Raw genomic sequence first — 23112 nt, 5'->3', positions numbered from 1 at the left:
AATACTGTGTCCATTTGCATCACAATAGGACTCCACGCTCCTCTTCTTTTTTTTTGTTTGACTTCTCAGCAAGCCAACCGCTCAGTGCCGCCCCCCCCACCCCCCCAACCACGACGACACGACTCGGGCCAGGCAGCAGCAGCCGAGCCGTTCTGCAGCCACACACATTTTCATGTCATCCCCAAGTTGCCAGTGTGCGCAAAACTGTCAGACTCTCTTAAAGGCTCTGGATGCTATGTGTAATTCCTTTAACACGAGGCCATGCAGATATCCTTATCATTGTTGTAATGGCGTGCTCATGCCACCCTGCATCCTGCGAGCTCGCACAAGGCAGCTGGTAATTCGTTTAATTTATTCAAGTCGACCCCGCGGTGGATCAGAGAGCGCTCGTGTCGCGGCGGCCCGGACACTCGGCAGCCTTCGTCCTTCAGAGGTGATCTCAGGGTCATATGTGATTCTATCACAGGGCGGGAAAAACATCATTCACGACTTCCTATCTGCAGCCAGGGACTCAACAAATGTGGGAAGGGGAGAAACGTCTTGATAAAAACTGTAGCGTATAGAGTCCATGAATCTATTTCCCACTCCGTCTCGATTAAAGCGTTTTCTGCCATCATCAGAACTGAGATTGCCTTTGTTTGTTCAATATGTAAACACCATCTGTATTTTGTTTAATCCTCCTCAACAGGTAGCCGACTCTAAAGCGGATCCCCCGTCACTCACGACCTAGGACATTTGGCACTCTGACACGCTGATTCAAATCTGTGTGTGGGTGCTTCAAAGCAAAATATCTTGTTCACATGTGGTCCAAAGCGCCAGGAGTGTGTTCAACTGGAGCTCAGTCAGAGCCGAGCAGGAGGTTTATCTCTCCTGATGGATCTGGCCACTCATTATGAGGTGGACTCGTCTAATGAGCTCTGATCTCACAAAGGCATTGGCTCCAGTTCAATCTCATTTGAGTGTGAAGCATTAATAAGTTGAGTTGTGTGAGCGGCGTCGGAGCAAAGTTTACTTTCAAAATGGAACGACTTGGTTTACATTTTTTGATTTTCATGAAGTCAGACCCTGTTTTCGACGCTTTTTATTGTCCGTTCAGCCGATCATTATTTAGTATTTACCTCTTTGTATAGTAGTTTTCATCATTAGTGGCGGGGTCCGTCATTTCCAATGCTGGATTCACAGGAAACAAAGCATCAGTAATCCGGCGTTACTGTTTCAGAATATTCTCTCACTGATATCAACCTCGACTCTCAAAACAACATATTAAATGTGTATGAAATCAATGCTAAGGCAAACTTAGCATCTTGCTACAGCTAGTATTTTCATGGTCAATAAATCTGTTAGCTATTTATGTAAAATGTAAGAAGTTTGGTTGTAAACATTAAAGACACAATGTGGAGGAATAACAGTTTTGACGTTACGACATTAATGTATTGTGTTGCAATGTTTAGCATGCTAGCCAGCTAGCCCTGGCCTGTCCAGGCTCAAAGCTCCTGTGCTAGCGGTGTAAATACCAACACTTCCCCGGTACTCTGAGCTCCCAGCCCGGCCCGTTAGCTGCACGGCTAACTGAGCTTACTAGCTAACAGCAGTTACAGCTGGCAGTAGTTAGCTGCCCCGTTTGGAGTATGAATTAAACAAGTGGCCAATTCTTACATATTGCACCTTTAACAACGGGTCAAATCACTATGTGTAATGTGAACAGTGTTTAAACTATCTATTTAAAGTTTTTCAACTTAAACAGGAGCAGCTGCACAGCTAACTGAGCTAACGGCAGCTACAGTTACAGTTACTCTAGGTAAATGCTGCCCCATATTTGTGCCAAATTCTTGCATATTGCACCTTTAACACTGGGTCAAATCACCATGTGTTATGTGAGCAGTGTTGTTTATTTGTAAATTTGACTGCGTTTCTTCTCAACTCTACGGAGCATTTTAGTGTTTTATAGCTCATTGTTTTGGTTAATGACACCCAACTAAACGGTTTTGGCTCAGTTTTATTGCTCTAACCTCGTTTCCAGGAAAAGCAGGCCTTTATTTTTAGTTAAAAAAAAAAGAAAAGTCTGATAAACCAAGTGTGATACCTGCCCAGCACCAAACAGCAGAAGTGTAGCGTTGGTAAATAGCTGCTGAGTTTAGCTTTAATGGACTTTAGATTCGTCAGATGGACACACACACACACACGAGGTGAATGCTAATGCTGCTCTGTTTGTTTGTTTGTATGCATGATGAGTAAACAGGCAACCATTTGTTAACATGTTCGCTGTGACAACTATATAAGATGATTATATGGCGAGGGTTTCGTTTACAAGAGGCCAAAAAAACAATTAATCAATAATTAAATTGCTCTGGATTAATTTTCTGTTAATTGACGAAACGATAAATTGACTTAATGGTTTCAGCTCTAATCTGTTCTCACGGCCGCGCAGCATTACCGTCTATTGTCTGCCTGCTACGCCGTCATATGATCTGCTTGTTTGACCCGGTGATGAACAGTGACAACAATGAATCAGAACATAATGTGATAATGTGTTGATGGCGGTGGCATGTTCATATTATGGGCAGCTGTAGCTCAGGTGGGAGGCCATTAATCATAAGGAGCGGCGGGGCCCGATCCCCGGCTCATCTCGTCCACATTTCAAAGTGTCCTTGAGCAACACGCTGCACTGTTCCCCGAAAGGTGTGCACGGGGAAAGAAATGCTTTTGCAGATAAAGGATACGAGAAGAACAATACATGTGACACCTGGAGACGGAAAGCTGTTGCTGTCAGACAGGAAGTTAAGGACGGGATGTTTACCGGGATTCAGAGGGGCATTTGTCTTGCGGGATCGTCGAGTAACCTTTCAGCGTGCCATTTGCAGCGATGCCCTGTCGGTGGGTATAGATGTAAGAGAGCCCACTGGAGGGGTGGCCCTCCCCACGTGCCCACCTGCCTCTCTTACCGCAGTCTGCTGTACCATGTGGAGCCCCAGATGTAGCCGGCAGAATAATCCACACTCATACACTCATGAAAGTGTCCATCTGGCCTCCACGCGCACACATTAAGCCCCGGGAACCATACAGGCATGGGGACACTGGGAAGCCTCTGCAGTCCTGTTGTTGTGGCATTTAGCAGATAGAGCTTGAGTGAGATACTGCTCCACTTCTTCTTCTGTCCGTAGAAAAAGGCCCGAGCCGAGGTGGTGCACAGCTGAGAGTCACTTGGCTGTGACCGAGAGGTGAAACGGAGGAGGACTGAGCAGGATAAGCCTGCAGAGCTCGCTGGTAGCAGAGCAGAGCAGAGTGAGGAGGATCTTTTTACATTAGCTGTGCCTCAGGCTCATGCAGATAACGGCAGAGCTCCTGCCTGGCAGGAGAGGCACCGACATTACAGCCCCGCATCACAGCTGGCAATGTTTATCCAATCAAAATAAAAGACTTCTTTTGTTAATTCAAGGTTTTTCTTTGCAGATCTGAAAAATATCTGACTAAACGCAGATAGTCCTGAAAATGAGTGGATTCACGTCAGATAGAGGCCCGCCTCACGTTTTATTAGTTTTTTTCAACAACACAGCAGTTGTTCAACAAAAGCATTCATTTATTCAATATAACAATTTCATATACAAGTGAGTTACATTCAAAGAGGAGACATTTATTTACAGTGCATCATGAACATTATGCATTAAAGGGGAACTCCTGTAAACAGTTGCATCCTGTCATCAGCGTCAAGTTTTAGAAAAACAATCCCAGATGATGTCATCGGGGTGATCAGATGATGTCATCGGCATTATCTTGGCTGTGGTTTGCGGGCACCCAATTAGTAACAGAAAGGCCTGTGGTACAAACTCAGTGACATGAGCAAGAGTCTAACAACAAGATGCTGTGACGGGTTGCATTGTGGGAAATGTAGTTGTTTTTTAGAGCTTGACCCAGACAAGAAGGAAAACATGATATCTTGCAACTGCTGTGAGTAAGAATTAGGATTGTATGATTGCACACACAAGGAACTTGCTTAATAACATACAACCCAACATAAGAAGTTAAGCTATAGCTCAGCTATTAATGTCATATATCATAATTTACATGAGTGGTGGCTGAATTTCCTGTCTGAAGGATGAGGCTTTCCTATTTTGATCACTGTCAACAAATTCCATGAAAAAGGACAAAAACAACCGAGTGATGATACTAAGAAGTATCGTCAGACTGACGCAGGACAGACCGACACACTGTATTTGCTTTCGGTCTGTCAGAATAGAGCAGAATACATCTTTATTGTCCGCCAGAGTGGAAAATTGTCTTTGGCTCGCAGAAGTATAAAAGCAGCATGAGACAAGGTAACTTAAAAAAACAAGTGAGAACAAATATGGCAACACAGTACACAAGTTAAAAACAATTATATATATATATATATATATAAAACACTGAAAACAACTCAAAATACTTTGGAGCAAGATTTTTTTGGGTTTGAAACACAGTGAAGTCTGTCAGCATGTTTCAGGCTTTATCTCTTGTCCTGACAGGATGCAGCCCGATTATTTAGCTGGCAATGAAAAAGCTATATTACTAACTTATTCAGATGACCAAATCCTGAAGTCAAGCTGAATGTAAACACAATCTTAAACACAAGTTTTCGTGAGATCGAGGAAAGTATGGTTATATTTTTAGAGATTCAGGACTGTGCACGATATCTGACACTTTCAAGTGTTTCAACAGGTTGGCTGTCAGATACACGAGGCTCTGTTGTGAAATCCTGCTTGGCACAAGTGATCTTGACTTTGGTCTTATCAATACGATCTCCAAATTGCTATTATTGCGCCACGCCCGAGGAGCATGTGCTTGAACCAAACAAAGGAAGATGGATGACTAGCTCGAACTCTTTCCAAGGGTTTGACAGGGTAGTCATTCAGTCTGTAAGGACACGTGCCTTACCGTGACCTTTTTTGGCTTCAGTTGGGAAATACAAACTAAGTGTGCTGCATAGCTGTCATCCACACACAGTCAAATCCACTGTAATAAACATTAAGCCCGTCAGCAAAGACCTGACTGTTACTGACGGACCATCGTTCCTTGTTTCTGGTCTCATGCTACCTGTGAAAAAAGGTCGTTCTGACAGCTTTTGTCTTACACACAGAGCTTCTTGTAAAAGCACGGGGATGCCTCATGACCTCTAAGTATAACACACATCACACATCATCACACAACACTCAGTCACTTTGATTCTACCATCTAGCCGGCAGGTGGCTGAGGTGTTTGGTGATTAATGAACATGAAGCTGTGAAACCTTTAACGGTTGTGTTATGTTAAGTTGTTTTGGCATCACTGCCAGAGTCACAAAAAAAAAATGTATTGAGGTTTCAAACTGTTAACTTATAGATGTTCTCTATCAGGTGATAGATAAAGCACTGATATAAGCTAATGGTTGGTTAATTGATTGGCTAATTGTCGTCTCCTGCAGTAGGAGGAGTTTCTGCTGAAATAAGCAGAAGGCTGGAGAGTCAGGTAATGCAGGTGAACAGGCTGCAGAGGCTAAAAGCTGCAGGGGTCCCAACTTAAAGGGGGCGTAAAGAGTTTTTCCTCATTTTTACTTTTAGTTTGTCTTTTTTTCCCATTTGAAAATCCTACACACCGAAACTCTGAAGCTTCTGAGAATAAAAACAGGTTGATCTGCAGAGTGAGTATAACTCTCAACAACCCTCTCTGCTGCAGCATTATTATTATTATTATTATTATTATTATTACATACTGCAAGTAAGAATTAAAGTAATATGTCCAAAACTCTCAGCGAAGATAGAAAGATCCAACAGAGATGGTTCAAATGCAGGCACAGGGCTGCACACTTGCTCGCATATGCGGACCTATTTTTCCCAGCTGTTTGTCCACAAAGAGACGCAACGCGCCTCATAATGATTTTACAGATCTACGTCATCTCCGTCTGCTCTGATTGTCGTATAGTCTCTCATAGTTGGAGTTCTCTGTGAGAGTGGTAAGATCATCTAAATGTGAAGTTACCTCAAAGAAGTCTATCAAGCCCAGCACGGGCCCCCTGCCTCCTGTCTGAAAGCCTCCTCTTTCCGGGTCTCAAAGCACCTGTCTTAGTGGTATAAACACCAACACTACCTGGTGGTCCGAGCTTCTGGTCTGGGCAGACTTGAGTCAGGTAATAGGACTGCTAGCTGCACTGCTAACTGAGCTAACAAGCTAAAAGCAGCTGCAGTTAGTGGTTATCGTAGTATTATGCTGCCCCCTGTTTGTTTAGAGTTTGAAATCAACAGGTGGCGCAGTTCTTACATATTGCACCTCTAGAGGAATGGTCTGACACTTTTGGAAAGGTCCAGCATACGATTCCCCTGAAAAATAGAGAAACAGGTGCTGCCGGGTGGATTTTGTTCCCAATTTTTGACCAATTGAGGCTAGTTTACCATGTTTCCTAGTCTTTGTGCTAAGCTAAGGTAACCAGCTGGCTGTAGCCTTCCAGTATTTTTAACACTTTTCTCATATTTCCCAATGTGTCAAAAATGCTGCTTTTACACACTTCTACTTCTACACATACTGTAGTCGCCATGTGCAGCTACTGTAGGAGCTCACACATGAAAGTCATTAGCGAATATCTTACGGCTACATTTCTTTACACTGAAGCAATGTGTGCTGCTGCCTTTGATCCCCGTCGAAACGTACAGCAGACGCTTAATTCAAAGCCGTTATCTATACGAACATAATCCGCCGACGATCTGATGGTATTGTAACACGAGGGCTACTTGTTAACACTCCTTCTATCCGTATGATAATGGTTTATGTTTTAAGAAAAACAGCAGCGTCTCCCTGGGAAGCTTTACTCTCATTTGTGAAGCAGCAGTGGGACAGACGCTGCTCTTGCCCCCGTCATCGTCACCACTTCACAGGCTATTCAATTAGCAGGAGAAGCATGGGAGATGGAGCCATAATGGAGCTGATGAGATGCACAAGGACAGGTGACACTAATCAGAGCGGCGCCCCATTGTCTCTGTGTGGACATCATTAGGGAAAGAGAATGATCTTAGGCTTTTTTCTTTTTTTTTTTTTCCTCCCTCTTTGCCCGAACACGCTCATGCAAAGCTGCATGCACTCTCTTCCTTACACTCAATTTGCGGTTTGTGAGAATACAGTATATCCAAGTGAGAGTGTGAGGGGTTTGACATAGAGGAAAATAAGAATATTTGACACCTTGAAAATAGGTTTTTAAAGTGCAAGAGCTCATAAACGCCACGCTGATAAACTGATATCTTGAATAATACCCAAATGATTTACTCTCACCCAGTGTTCTGTAAACTCTGTTAGTGGTTCAGAAAAGGCCGAGACATCCGCTCTTCAACGCGTCCACTTTCCCTTTGTCCACTTGACTGGGTGAGGACGCAGACGGAGCGTGACCTGCCGCTGCTGAAGCAGCCTCAGAGCGATCCCGGTGGCCGGGGCTCGTTCGGTCCTCTTCGGAGCCTCTGGGCCGGACTGTGAAGGAGATCTGCTCGGCCCGCTGGTAACGACTGCTGAGGTAGCTGCACAGACACCTGAGGAAAAACACCAACGCAGAACAAACATGAGGAGAGGAAACTCAGAGACTTATCCCACATATTTCTCTTGTGAAACTTCAATTAGCTTCATTCACACTTTGACTCATCTCAAATAACCTTGTAAGTGTAAAAAACATAATCCTAATCTCATTATTAAGATCCACTTCTCCTATTAACAGTCTTTAAAGTATGTGGGAAACGCCGGCTGAATAGTGAGAGAGTGGAGATGTTCATTGATGTTCATGTTGTCATTTCAGGTCGTTCTTATCACGCTGATGACCTAAGATTGAGATTGACAGCTGAGTCCTGCTCGCCATTGAGCGGGTAGGTGTGCGGGCAGGACCTCGATACCACGTCTCCAGACTCCGGCTCCAAATGACATCACCAGTGCAATATGGCAGCGCTCATATCTGGCCTAATTTTCATAGAGTAGGAGGAAGTGGAGAAGCATTCTCCATCTTCATATGCCAGCAGTCCAAACCAAGAACTGATGTCTTCACCGCTGCCTTTGCCCCGATACAGAGATACCGCAGTACATTCACTGGCAACATTTTTTTTTCTAATCCAGGATGCCTGACAGGTGAGCAGGTCAATGTGGATGGTTGGATGGTACCTCCATGTAGGCCTCCACATAACAGCGAGTCTCCGGGTGCTGCCCAAATTTTATAGCTGCATATGTTGACTGCAGCCTGAAAACATCTAGCTATGCAGATATTTAATGCCTACACCTGTAAACAGAACCATGTGCACATCTACTGTCAGTTTTGGAAAATATCAAGACCTTTAAAGCGAAAAGTTCACCCAAAAAGAGAAAATTCAGTCATTATTTGACGGCCTTATCAGTCTTTTGACGTCACATATGCTAATTTGATGAATGTATCCTTAGGACAGGGTTGTTACAGCATATCAGTGTCTGATGATCGGCCAAGATGTTACAAGGACCTTCACTTAGTCATGCTATGGGCACATGTGCATACAGTTTGTTCTGAGGGTCTGTCAAAAATCACCAAGACTTTATAAAAGCGATATTGTCAACTTTGTCCTCTCAGTTTCTCTCACACAGGATAAAAATATGCATGCGCAGGACGAAGTGCTGTGTCAGTGCATACTAACTATCACAGCGACGAGCTAGTTATACTGAGCTATATGTGACCGATGTAGGAGCTAATCACGATAGCTCGACTCCGAGGTGGCCCTGAACGCCTCACACCGTATAATTTCCTACAATCAGTAGCCACTTAATATCACCTTCCAGTGCTGCCTGGCAAACTGATCCAGGACCTGAGGAATCAAGATAGGTGCTCATTATTTCCACCTGTACTTTACCATAAAAGTTAATAATGCATTTTAATTAAACTCTTTCTGAAAGCGTTTTGGTACAAAGTAATTCACTGGGCAGCCAACACAAAGGATCTCCTCTCCCAGCAGATTGACTGAACACATAACCTCGGTCCACATAGTAATTGGCTGCCGAGGCAAATCGATGCCTCAGATCGGAATTGAAGCATTCTGCTTGTTTACAACATCTATCATTTGTTCTTATCAAGTGCGATCAGAGCAATTTTCCCTTCCCTTAATATAGGTTTGATGGGACAAAGAAAAGCTCAATTCTCAGAGAATTGGAAAACACATTTCTTGTGCTTCGTGGTAACTAAACTGTCAACAGATAAGAGAGTCCATAGTATCAACTCCGGGGTAATTCATCTTACAATTGCGCTGCTGTGTTTTCCTTTCGAGGCAGCTTTGGAAATATGGTTTGAGGGGCCTTTTTGCTCAAATGTCAGCGCAAATGAAAAGGAAGAAGACGAAAAATGTAAAGCAGGATGCAAAAAAACTTTAAGCGCTGCGCTCTCTGCAGGCCCAAATTCTCTTAACTTATGTGTGAGCTGCTACATCAAGAAAAAGGCACATTTGTACCCTCGTGTACACTTAAATCTGCGAAAGGGCGGCGAGCTACCCGTCCTCAGGCAGCTCTGCAAACTGCTGTAGACAGTAGCGTGAGGTGAGAGAGCAGTGTAGGCCACTTTGTATCATGTCAGCGCTAGCGGTTAGACGCCATCTCCACAGTGTCCCTTGTCACCAATCACATCCTTTTAAACCACCCAGGGAGCTCGACACCCCCCCCCCCCCCCACCCCCTCACACACACACACACACACACATGCACACACACTCCCTTATCTGTCAATGCTGCTTAAATAATGTAATTAATGACTTAATTAACATTTCCATAATCTATTTTAATAAATCTAACACGGCATAATGAGAGTTTCTAACCTCCAGGCAATGGCATATAAAAATTCACAGTGCAGAGCTGCATGGTCAGGGCACTGTCTCAGCAACCCCGACTCGCACCATGACAGTAAAGGAAGGAGAGGCTGCATATTGTGTGACAGGCCTCTGAAAGGCACTTCAAGCTTGACAAACGTCATGTGACTTTGTGAATGTGTCCACTAACGGACCTGCAGCACGAGGAGGAGGCCGGAAAAAAAAAATCACATTTTGGACGTTCAAAAGCCGGAGCGCGACAAGACTTAGATCGAAATGAGGAAGATTCATCTGAAACAAGTTTGTCGAGCGTGAACACAATTCAACGGGTCTCCTTTTACATTCATGTTGCACTTCAACCGAAGCTGCTGCGCTCTCTGCTGTCTAATGATTGAATGTCTTTATAACAGCAGGACAATTAACAGAAACGTACTAATCACCGTCACTTAAAAGTCGGCCTTAATGAAGCCCATCGGTTCTGAAGCACGTCAATAGTCAAAACTGGGTCACAAGTTAAGTTTCATTTTTAAAAAAAGGCTCAGTAATATCATAAAACAGCTGGACAGTGTAGTTTCAGCAAACATCGCTCAAACAGAAGGTGATATTGTGTTTGTTAAGGACTATTTCCAGCGGTGGATTAACACACATTGTGCTCAGTGTACGTAAGATTGAGTCAGAACATGTGGACATTGCAGTGAGTCATCTACAAATATTGTTAATATACAACAAATTTGCAACAGCATGCGACATAATGTGGACCAAATGAAACTGTCTATTAACATGAAAAGGAAATGTAAAGCTCACAGGTGATGGTACGTTCATCGAATAGGTGTCCTCATAAGTACTCGTGTATAAAGATAGAAGCTTTTATTCAGTGTACATGTTACTAATCTAATGAGGAAGCTCACAGTGAAGATTGGCTTCTATTTTATAAATAAATCTTGCTTTTACCTTCAAATTAGACACATATAATAAAGACCTGATGGATTTAAAGGCATCGTTAGGAATGCGGTGGAGGAGGCGTGTTGTTGGAGGCGCCTGCCTTTGAATACCTGTTCTTATGTTTAACGGTGATTTCTGTACATCACATGTTGCCTTTCACTTTGTTGTGTTTCTGTACGGCCGTGTCGCTTTTATAAAAGAGATTTTGATCTCAATGGGACTTAAAGAGGGAAAACAAAAGTTCACAGACAACATCTTTCATTTGTTTTTTGCTCCAATAGGCGGTCCAATCTCTCCCCAACCTTCACCAAAGTGCTTTTGTTGCCTAAACCTAACCACAGCTCTTTGTAGGAACACCTCCCTGCAGCTCTGATAGGCTACATAAATATAGAGTTTCCCTCAGTCAGACATTGTATCTGAGAATAACCCAGGCAGCGATTATGTTGTCACCATAATGTGATTATTAAAACAACACTGATGTGTTTTTAATGGACAAACAATGGAGCTCTGTGGCTCAGGGGAAGAAGATACATCTAGCTTTGGCTACACAGACGACACTTGTTAGTCGGATCAATTAATAGTTGTTTTTGGTCTTTATCAGCATCATGAACTGGCCTTTAATGATCAAATCTGACTGTTTAATTGTTTTAATAGGTTACAAAGAGGCTCTGACTCCCCCCCTGCTAATAACGAGTATAATTTCATGTCACCATTTCATCAAGAGTCAGTGTCAGTGAACACAACATGAATCCAACACAACAAAAGGTCATTCTGAACTGCTTCCTTGCTTATCTTTATTGCAACGACTAGCAGAGCCCGTGTGCGCCGGGTGAGAGACGAGGGGGTTGCTCCTTACAAGGACTTCCACCCCTCGGGGTGAAGCGTGACTGAGATGCACCCTGACAGGGGGCAGCAGGAGGCTGGCACATCCCAGGCAGCACAAGCACCATGGGGCACGGGTCTGCGAGGCCCCAGCGATCCTAATAAGGGCACCCACCAACCTTCCTATTGTACCAGTAATAATGCGAGCATCAGATGACAAAGAAACCTGTTTGGTGCGGCGGGATACCTTCACTGTCACAGGCTGTAATGGAAAATACGGTACGATCTGAGGTTTCACTGGATTTATTTAGGCTTCAAAACAACATAAACATGCGAAGCTATTTTAAGTGATTCATGCACATTAACAGAGTGCTAGTAGTTTTAACGGTGTTAGCATGACAACACATTTGAACCTCTTTCAACTCAAAACAATGAACAAATACCTGCAGCCCCAGATTCTGCCAAGAATGCCGCCCCGTCTGAGGCTGCCGAATGTGTTGTAAACAAACCGATTTCCTGTCATAAAATTACAGCTCATTACTAGCGTGGATAAGGGCTTCAACGACATAATGATGCAGAAGCACATTACCAGTGCAACCGCATTTATTAATTACCAGTTCACTGGCCACATTCCTCGCAAATGCGGTTAATGGGGAAAAAAAACCCCACAAAGTTACGAGCCTTGTTGAGTTAATTACAAACAGCCTCTCTTATTTTAGTTAAGACAAATACTGGAGGAGGGACAGATGTAGAACACAAAGTTTTAATTTCGCTACTGGCACAAAAAGCTGTTGAGGGTGATTGGAGGGTTACATCACTTCTGCTGTGTTTTACAGTGAATTTAATTAAGCAGGGGGGAGTTTGTCTAAATCCCATCATTCAGTTGATTAAGGTCAGTCGGTAAAGTCACATTAAAAATGTTAATTTACTTTCAAACATACAATTATTTCTCTGTTTTCTAAGTAATCTAGTATTTTTTTTTTTACAGCCTGATTGAATGACTGCTTTAGGGCAATTACAGATTACATAACCTGTATTTGTAATCTGATTACAGTATCTGCCATATGTTGCTTTTTTCTAATCACAGAGTAGATATTGTTTATGCCAGGAATCTAATGCATTATTTACAAGCTCAATGTTGATAAAAACAGACTGTTCATTTACTAATGGTTTACAGTACCGCAGGCATCGGTCCAATTAGCAATATCAAAATGGGAAAAGAGGCTAACTGAAAACAAGAGAGGTGGTGGGGGGGAGGTGGTGTTGGTGTTGTCGGGTCGGACAGCGCCGTGTTTTTCAGAGATTAATATGTCGATGACGCGGACTCTCGCTGCTTCTTGTTTTGAAAGTCACATAAAAAATGAAATGTTACTTGGAAATGTTGTTTGTATTTTAGGACTCATCTGAGACCCAGAGTGCAGAGAGCGTAATCATCATGTGAATCATTAATATTCTGACTGAGTTTGAGTTTGGACTGAAGGCGCTGGAAATCTAAAAAAAAAAAAATCACAGATGTGAGAGTAAACACTCACTTGATCAGCAGGATCTCTGTCAGCACACCGAAAGAGGCTGCAGCCAGTTGAAAGGTGCCGGGAGGAGGAGGGTTGGTGAAGGCGGTCATCATGCGGTGAACGACGTACGGCACCAGGCCCAGCAGAACTAACGCAGTGATCAGCACCAGCCACGTCTGCCACCGGAAGCTCACCGTCCGCCATGGAGAACTTCTCTGGAGCTGGTACTGGACCGGGGAAAGAGAGAAAGAAAGAAAGAAAGAAAGTCTCATGAAAGTCTCAGTTTTAGACGCACATGAAAGTAATGAAAGATTTAAAGCTACATAGCGTGACAGTCGTTGTCAGCAGGTTGATCCATTGCTTTGGTGAAGACCAGAATTAGATACATTACACATGTTGATGAATTTCAGGGCATCCTCAGGAATGTGTTGAAGGAGTCATGTGTTCGTCTTGAGGCTGTTGTGTTCGATTCTTCTGATTTATTGCTGATTTTTGTGCAACATGCTGTAAACATGTATGTTTTCCATTTTAATATGTTGGGATTTTGTACGGCTGCTAGCTCGGCCAGGTCTCTCTTGTAAAAGTGGTCTTGATCTCAATGATCTCAAAAAAATGTAATAATAAAATATAATATTTTGTGCCATCATCAACTCAAAAATTCACTTTGAAAAGGTGTTATTGATAACATTCAGCCACTTTATGAGGCTTTTAATCCACCCTTCCACTGTATTCATGCCACAACACCACTGCTGTCGAGTCATCTGCCCCCTCAGGTTTGTTGCAGCTAACATTGCTCGCTAACCTCGCTAGCACTAGTTCCGTAATGTTACGTAGGTAATGCTAGCTAACGTTAACCTAACTAACGCTACCAAGCTAATGTCAGGGCAGTACAGTATGCTGGGTATATACTGTAGACATCAGCCATTTCTACAAACTGGCAACAACCAGGACCCTTGTTAGAAGCTGGAACCAACTTTCTTTCTTACGTTCTGCAAAACAAAACAATTATTTTGGAAAATTCACAATCATAATGTTGTTTTTAAGAAAAAGACACTTTCATTCTGCACCTTTCTGCAAACTCTGTACAAGTATTATTTTGTTGTCAATATGACCTTTAATACTTTGATTAATTACCAAAGTAAATGTCAAAACTAACACTTGATAATCAGAGTGAATGGAATTGTTTTATTTTTTTTTTTTATTTAGTCATTTAGCCTTTAGCCTGACATCCTGTTCATGTTAGCCTGCTTCTAATAAAGGGAGGTTGTTCTGTGTCGAAGTTATGGGTTGTTATTTCTACAAACTGACTGATATTATCAGGGCTTGTGGTTTTATTATCTGGCGTTAGTTTTAGCTCTAGGTAGCTAGCTAATGTAGGAAGATGACTAACCCATTCCTAATCAAGTTCTGATGGGCAGTTTCATCTCCAGCTGGCTGAAATAACCATTAATGAGCACAACAACACCTGATCTATTTGAATCACCAAGCAGGCGAGATGTGAGCGGCTATTTAAAGTGTTTGGAACCAGGATACGTTGGACTCTTGTTCTCGTTAAAGTCTTTACCAACTGTGAGAAGCCTAATTAATGTCCAACTTTGTCTAATGGAATACAGGCATGGCACACTGTGCTTAGATTTGTGATCTAAACAAGTGAAAAATGTATTTGAGTCGAGAAATCCTTTACTTTTTTTCCCCTTTTAACCACAACATCACAAGATAATGTGCACCGCCAGATGATGACCCGCTCCGTTTGACACACACTAGTGTAGTGGCCATTGAAACAACCAGTATGTGCCGAGCTACAGCGCCAACCATTAAAACCAGACACGTTTCCCACTTACAGTAATCCTAGTGTTTACGGCGTGACCCCATACTGCAGAGAAAACATCCTGTTGTTGTAATAAACTCGATAACACGACCTCACACCTGTTCCATACATGCATTCTTTTGTTCATCTCCGGCTCGGCACTTGAAAACACTTAAACGAGACAGGCATATACATAAAAACACCGAAGCACGCATGCAGTCATCAAGCCCGGCACGCAAACGCTGCCCCTTAAATCCATCGCCAAACATCGCCTCGCTCTGGAGACAAACCAAAAATCACTCGAACGGCGTTTGATTAGTGTCTGGAATTCATCTGCAAATGCACACTTTGCCTCGCGCTCTTTCATGGCTGCTATTCATTAATTAGATTCTTTGTGCAACTGAGCTATCCTCAATGTTTAAGGTTACATCAGACCCCTCGGTAAGTGGCTGCCTGATAACAGAACGCATCCATCTTCATTACTCAGCTGCTTTCTGTCGAGGCTTGCTCCTCCACAAGTGAGCTATGTCAGGAGGTTCTGGGGAACTGATGCATTTCATTGCATTCAGATCCTGAACTTTTGCCTCCTTTGATTTTTAGCCAGTCTGATTAAATTACGGGGGTTGTGGTTTTTGAGCTCATATCGGGTGATTTTTTTCCCGAACAGTTGGTGCAGCCAAATGAAACCCAAACACCTTTTTGGCTCTTTATAAATGCATAGTAAGGACTGTGAGATAAACATTACAGCCAGATCCTGTGTGCTAATGTCACATTCTGTGCTTTTCCTAACGGGATCACACGGGTTTGAGTCCATCGTCGCCACCCGAGACAGTGAAAAAAAGGCCGTTTTCAAATGAATCTGCAGGATGTTGAAAGCTGTAGATCAGGTTCACAGTCAGGTTATTGCATTTAAAAAAAAAATCTATTTCAATTAATTTGAAACATGGCAACTAATAAGACTCAGAAATGATGAAATTTTAAATTAGATTTCTATCAAATTAATTATCGAATTAACCGCTCTCTATATAAATCAAAAGCTAATGCTGAATCTTTTGCTTCTTCTGTGTTTCTACTTGTGCAGAAGGCTAAAAAAACTAAGTGCTTCATTCGTTTTTTTGCCAAAGAAAGCTGAGATATTCAGATAAACCGAAACACGTGTTTCCAGTCTGTGAGGAATTATGAATAGATTCAACTCCCAAGGTAACAACAGATTGAATGTGCTGCCACACACTGAAGGTTTTTTCATGTTATTGTTATTAGAAATGGAAGTTGATCACACGAGTTATTAAAAATGACACAAAATACGATGGTCGGTCCTCAAGGTTTGAGAGCATTTTGGTGACGATCCTTTTTAAATTGAGCCGTTAGCGTCACATCTATCAGCGGGACCTCAGCTTTTTAGCCGCATCAAGGCCGAGCCGGTTTGAATCAGGTTGAAAGCACCTCAGTGTGTTTATTGTGTTTCCCCCTCAGCCAAATTAACTATCTGTGAAGAAGCTGAATAAACTAACCATGAGGAGATGGACCATCACATCTGTGTTGTCTCCACGTGACTCTGCGTGGAATGTAAGCAGTTTTTTTTTTTAGTATTTTTGGAGGCTGGAGGTTCAGAAGAGACACAATAGTCCATTTAAACCATGATTAAAGACGCACTACGTGAGGATGTGTATCACGGGCCTGGCTGGTTCCTTTGGTGAGGAACACCGTCTCATCAGAAACTACATTTCCTCTGCACCTCATCTTAAATTCAAATAACACGTGGTTAATCCAAACACCAGACTGAGAGAGCTATAACTTCCAAAGTCAGCACACAATACATTAACCACTGCTTAAAAATCACAGTGTGTTAATTACATCCTGATGTTTTATGACTGTGACCTTTAAACACTATAGGAATCAATCAATACCAGAAGGGGAAGCAGCCCTATTGGGAATATTTAGATCCACAGATTCTGAAAGTAGGGCACTATTTATCCAAACACAATCATTATTAATAGCCGGACAAGTCAACCCAAATACATTTTCTGCATATTTTCCACATTACGCCCCTCTCCCCCTGCCAGAGGTGCAGCCACAACACGGTGTCCAGCTACGGAGATAATTAATTAACCAGAGCCGTCACACTGGTGAAGCACAGAGGACAAAAGGCAAAAATACAATATTATCTTCATAAAGTCGTGTTTGACCCGCCGTTACAAAGACTGTCTCGTATTATCAAACACCAACGATGACATTAAAGTCTCAGTGTAATACTAATACTGGAACAAACTACAGAGAGGAAGGAATCATATGGTATCGCTTGTCATTTCTAATTTTATTCCCTTTTGTTATTGTTGCTGTGCTCGTCGAGCTTTGAATCCTAGGACAGCCCGAATGCAGTTTACAGTGACAGCAGCAGATTGACTAGAAGCCGTCGCTAACTGGAATTACAGCAGTTGCTAGCAGATAGCTGTTACTAGCTCATTAATTACCGATAGCTCTGTTAGCTGAGCGGACAATCGAAGGTCTGGCTGACTTTTAAATGTTTTCAGCTGACTTATTTTAAGATGTGAAACATGGGGGAAAAAAAGTCTGGATTATGCCTTGGATGGCTACATACAAAAGATGCTAACAAAGTGTTGGCAAAGAAGAACGCTAGCTGAAGCTAACAGGTCCCATTTTAGATGGAAAAAGACAAACGCAGTGGCCGTCGCTAACTGGAATTACAGCAGTTGCTAGCAGGTAGCAGTAACTAGCTAGCTATTTAACGTAAGCTCTGTTAACGGAGCAGAAATTGAAGGTCTGGCTGAATTTTAAATGTTTTCAGCTGACTTGTTTAACGATGAGAACCATGGAAAAAATGCTATACAATATGTATGTAAATATGCTAACAAAGTGTTGTTATGAGGCAAAGAAGACTGCTAGCTAAAGCTAACAGGTCCCAGGGTAAGAAGTCAGCCGGGAGATAAACATTCAACACAAAGGTTAGATTTATGCTTTAGCTTTTGTATTTTGAAGCAATATTTTTCACTTTCAAAAGATAAAAAAGCTTCAACATCTCAGGAGACCCGACAAATCAAAATAAAGAGCCAGACAAAGATATCTCCAAATAGTCTCTGTCCTTGGAAATATGGTTGGAGGCCCAAGCTAGCCAGCACAGCATGCTAAACCTGAGCAACACATTGACAATCCATTCTTCATATTTTTGCTTTTGCAGGCCTATTTTTGGTTTTTGGAAAGATAGAAGAAATATACCAGAAAGACCTTAAAGCTTGACAGGCCAGCTATATGTAGCTATATCTAGTTATGGCTACTAAGCTGTGATTAGACGTGCTTCACTCCAACTTCAGATATTATCACATGGTGACATCTGCACAGGTTTCACGCTCGAGGATGTGATCAATCACAGCGCTGTGTCCTGTGTGGATGAGGAGTCGGTGACAGTTACTGTACATGCCTTCAGCTAAGTGACTAATAACACACATCTGCCATAAGCGAGAAACTGCTGCTAAAATATTTACCACCCACATATTTCCCAGAATCACCCCGTGTGGACCTGCCGCGATAGAGACCTGCGACTGTTTTCCTAAACTCCGTACTCAGTAACCTTTAAATGCCCGTTATCGGCGTATCGACAAACTTTTAGTTAGATCTCCTAATTTCGGTTGCAAACACAAATTAACTGCGTAATGTGGAAAATGCCAAGCAGCTCCTGCAGACGGCCTCCCGTGTGAACGTGCTGCTTGTTTGCTAACAACGGGGATGAAGTTTCTACTTAGCAGAGACCAAACCAGAAAGTCTATTAACTTATTGAGATTAAAAGCCTGATGCCTTCCCTCCCACTCGACCCTCCGTGGCCCTCCCTTTCCCCCGGACGGCATCACACCTCCAAAGGAGAAAGGTGATTGATGAGAGCCATCAGGCGGCCTGGAAACTCTCCTCTCATTAGACTCCTTATGCATCTAAGCTGTTTCAACAGACACTGGCAGAGCAGAGCAGTGGGGGGGAAGGGAGTGAGGAAGGTCTCCATCCTCTGACTTTTTAGAAGATAAGTACTCGCACTAAAATATTTACCTTGTACATTAATCTCTGGGAAATTAATTTGCCATTATACTTTCTCCTTGAGAGTGTTTTGGTGGTTTCCACTCCCCTACTCTTCATGCTCGCTGAGCTCTCTTTCTCTTTTTGATTCACTCGAGGGACCGCTTGGAAATTAATGTCCCTGAGGGAGCTTGTGTTTGGACAGTCGGGGTTGGATCCTATCATCGACCACTGAGAGCTCTCTCCTGAGGAGGATTAGCCGGGAGTGGTGGAAAAAGAAAAGGGAAGGAATGTTACATATGCATATCCCTAAAGCAGACACGCTCAATCATATTAATGCAAGTGCAGCACATTATTATGTACTAATTGCCAACGGATAGTAGCATTATTATAATGTGCTGCTGATTGTATCGCTGGAAACCAAGTGGGGTCCATTCTGTTCAGATAAATAACCTCATTGTATCCGAGACAATAACCAAGATAAATAGTCAGAATCAATGCCCTCTGTGGGAACAATTTAGTTCGCTGCAGCTTATTGTGTTTCCTTTTTTTATACCGCACACTGTTCGAGTCAAGTGGAAAAGTTTTTGAGGAGCACTTTTGATGAATGGGAACAACAGTGCGGCGTGAATAAGGAAAAATCACAGCAGAGTAAGGTAAAAAGTCTAAACCTCTGGCTTTAAATGGTCTTTAACACTTCCACCAAACAGCAGCTGTCCAATCATTTCTCCAAATGTTGAAGCAGTGACACTCCGTATCTAAAGAGTTTGGTCCGATGTGACCTTTTAAAACCAAAAATACAAGGGTCAAAGTGTAAGGAGTGGATTAAACACTGTGTTTAACTCCTCGAATGTAAGGTAAACGTAGCTTACTGCCCACAGCAGTAAGTGTTACGTGCAGGGCCAAGAGTTAGCAGCTAGCTAACGTATTATCTTGTGGGGCTACAGATTACTTAAAATAAAAGTCTCGCTCACAACCAGTGGATCATTAACACCAGAATGTCCTGCTCCTCACTGGATTTGGGGAATTATGTCTTACCTGAGATATTAACCGCGTCAAATACATTCGTTTCTCCCGTCCTAAAAGCCTTTTCTCTTCTAACCTTTGTGTGGCTGATCTTACAATTTTTCCTCATCATAGGCTACTCACAGTATATCATGAAGGCTAATAGAGTGCTGCAGGGATGACGTATTTTTGGAGGCTAACCCAGAAGTTAGCATCGCCCTGATTGTCAGAAAGTTAAAGGGATTTTCCCATCACGATTTTGGATTACTGCAGAAAATAAACTCTGTGACGAACAAAAGTTGATGCTAATCTTCACAAATGAACACCACCAAATGCAAGAAGTAAAATCTAATGTGTAGCTATAAACGAACTACACCACATTCGCATGACATCAACGTCACAAACACCAGGCTTTCTGCTACAATATACTACACTAACTATAAGTCCATCAATTTGCAGGTTGGAAAGATTAAGTTTTGAATAGTTAATGGTAAGTTAAGCCGTCCGTGAGTTTGCGATGATGTTTAAGCTCCCTGACAACCTCTGTAATCTCATTGAGCCACCACCTTTTTTGAAGACACGTAAAAGCCTAAAAATTGACAATGTGATAGTACAAAATGTGAAAATCTCTTCAGCTTGTATTGATCACAGACCTTAATTCCAGGCATCTAACCAAAAACCAATTCATAAAAACCCACTGACTTTGCCAAGAGGGACCCTGAAGTGAAAAATTGCGAACTAACTTGCGTGTTTTTAGGACTCACTCCTGCAGCACTCAATTAGTTTTTTGTTTTTTTTGGAAAAACCTTTTAAAAAGTTTCTGAAGGAGACATCTGTTGTAAACAACTCACGACGCTAACGTCATCTTAATTAGCTTGCTGGCTGCAGCTAACATCCATTGACTGCTGTCATTTCAGCAAAATCAGAAGGCCGCCAAGTAGAAAATGAGAAGCCATCTTTTTGTCTACCTCCATCTCTTTCAAATATTAAGACTTTCCAGTCATTGTAGACAGCGTTTGCGCCGTGTGGGAAAAGCTCGACACCAACCAAAACTTGGCGAAAGGTCAATTTCGGCTGCTTTTGCGTCCTTGCGGTGGGAAGCGTAAGACAGTGTGCATGATCTGTATGTGAGTGTGGGAAGACAGAGAAAGCATTGTGTGAAAGCGTTCGTGTGTCAGCGAGAGAGCAAGAGAAAGGGAGAGAGTTTGTCTGTGAAGGGTGGGGTTTTGGTCATCTGCCATCGGATAAGATATCCTGACAAGGCAATCAGAGAGAAACAAATTCTGCAGCCACACGGGTTCAACTCTCTCGTTCTTCACCCTGATGAGCTTTTGAAAAATGGAGTGCAGTTGAAATTGGTTTTGTATGAGAGGCTTCAGATCTGTCTCTTGTCAGGATTATTGCCACCTGTCTTCATTGGCTGCAAAGGTCTGTTAATTAATCTGCCTCTCCTTCTTAGTGGCCGGAGAGGACGAGGGGGGGGGGTGAATGTCTCCACCTGTCCTCAGCACTGGTGCTGTCAGATGTTCCTACTCCCAAACACAAATACACATCTTGTACTTTAGGATCGAGGCTGCTGTTTTTAGATTAAGCAACATCCCCTAATGAGTGTCATTAAAATACTACATCATGTCCTCCCTTTTTAATTTTACGAGTGAAGCTATTTAATTGGATATTTAATTTAATTTAGTTAATGAAGGTCCTGAATTTTGTTTGAGGGACAGTGATATCTCTCGTGATCAATGAAGCTGCAAATAGAGCTCTGCAGAGATCCTCTCCTGACCGATCGCGTCCGTCTCCAACGCAGAATATGAATAATTATTTCCGCTATTTGCTAATATGGAAAAATATGCATACATGTTCTCCGGTCCATAGGAAGGTGATCCCTGCTAGAACACATGTCAGCTGATATCAGTAAATGTAAGTGGAAGCCTGCAGTTAAGAGCAGCAGCATGTGATCCAGCATTGATTAATTGGACATGGATAGATTAATATGCCACTGGATACCCATGCCAAGCTCATCAGAGTAAAAGTGTTATTACACAACCATCAGCTGTGATTCTATAAATGAGCAGGAGAGTGTGGAGGGATTTACTTGGCCACAAAACAGCAAGACCGGAGATAGGAGGGGGAAAAAAAAACAGCTCAATGGACCTCTTTCTTTTGTTGCATGAGACCCGATCACAATCCCACAGGAAACTTGTCATTGGCATGAGCCGCCGCGAAGTGTCAGATTGATCAAGTGTTAGCTGGGATTGTCTGCTGCCGAGTGTCTGCACCTGTGCATTCCTCTAAGTGTTGAGATCCCAGCGATTTTCTTTAAGGGAAGTTTTTTCTGAACTTGGCCTGCTGTTTGCGGCTCAGGCGTACCCAGACTTGCCTGGCTGAGAGCGGCTTGTATTGTACACACACTCCTGTCACTCTCCACTGTTTCCTTGGAATGTAAACCACCAGTGTCACGCCGGCGCTCATACGCCGGAGCTGCACGTTTTTTTTTGTGTTGCAGTTGCAGGTGCAGCACTGAAGCACTTTGACGAGTTACAGGGAGTGCAAATGAACACTTACTTGGACTTGAACAATAAGGTTTTTCTTTCCTTTACAAGTCTGAACAAAGGAAATCATCAGATAATGTTCATTACATAGTTCCCCTCTGAATGCACGCCAAAGTACCCTTAATCAACAGCACTTTTACATATGTTTGATTAAAGCAGAAATGAGCTGTTGTTTCTCCAAGGACACCCCCTTTTTTTTCCATGCGAAGAATACTTTTTTCATTTAGCAGATGCTTATATGCAGAACGGTGTTGTTGCCGCCCACAGGTATAATCAACCAGAAAATTAATAATCATTCTGCAGGACTACAATAAATCATTACGCTTTGGACAATTAATAATGGAGGCGAAGCTTGGGATGTCTGATTACAATAGTTATGATGCATATCATCAAGATTTAAATTTAACATTTCACAATGGAATTTCAGACACCAGTGCACATTACTGATGTTTAAATTTGGCATTAGGGCGTGTCGGGTGGTGGTGGTGGTGGTGGGGAGATGGTGTGTATCTCCATCTAAAACTCAAACCAAACTGCTATTACAGAAATTACAGTGCAGGACTTTTTGTAGCTATAAATTTAACAGGCTTGACTAGCGATTAAAGGAAAAGTTGGAATGCTTTATGGAGCGTCTCATCCAACACATTCACCTCTGAGTGTAAG

General features: G+C 42.6%; 1 protein-coding gene across 2 annotated transcripts in view; it reads right to left on the bottom strand.

Annotated features, from left to right (window-relative positions):
* Positions 1-3521: 3521 nt before the first annotated feature.
* The window catches only part of LOC141004391 (uncharacterized), a 130176-nt gene continuing 110585 nt past the window's right edge, over positions 3522-23112 (bottom strand). For both annotated transcript variants that reach the window (XM_073475851.1, XM_073475852.1), the window contains 2 exons: positions 13087-13292; positions 3522-7520 (listed from right to left, as the gene is read on the bottom strand). In XM_073475851.1, the coding sequence (XP_073331952.1) occupies positions 7298-7520; positions 13087-13292 (429 nt within the window). In that variant the 3' untranslated portion in view covers positions 3522-7297. The remainder of the gene's footprint in view (positions 7521-13086; positions 13293-23112) is intronic.

Source organism: Pagrus major, chromosome 11, assembly GCF_040436345.1.
Source record: "Pagrus major chromosome 11, Pma_NU_1.0".
Taxonomy (NCBI): domain Eukaryota; kingdom Metazoa; phylum Chordata; class Actinopteri; order Spariformes; family Sparidae; genus Pagrus; species Pagrus major.
The sequence above is the reverse complement of the archived record's forward strand: the minus strand, read 5'-3'. Positions and strand labels throughout refer to the sequence as shown.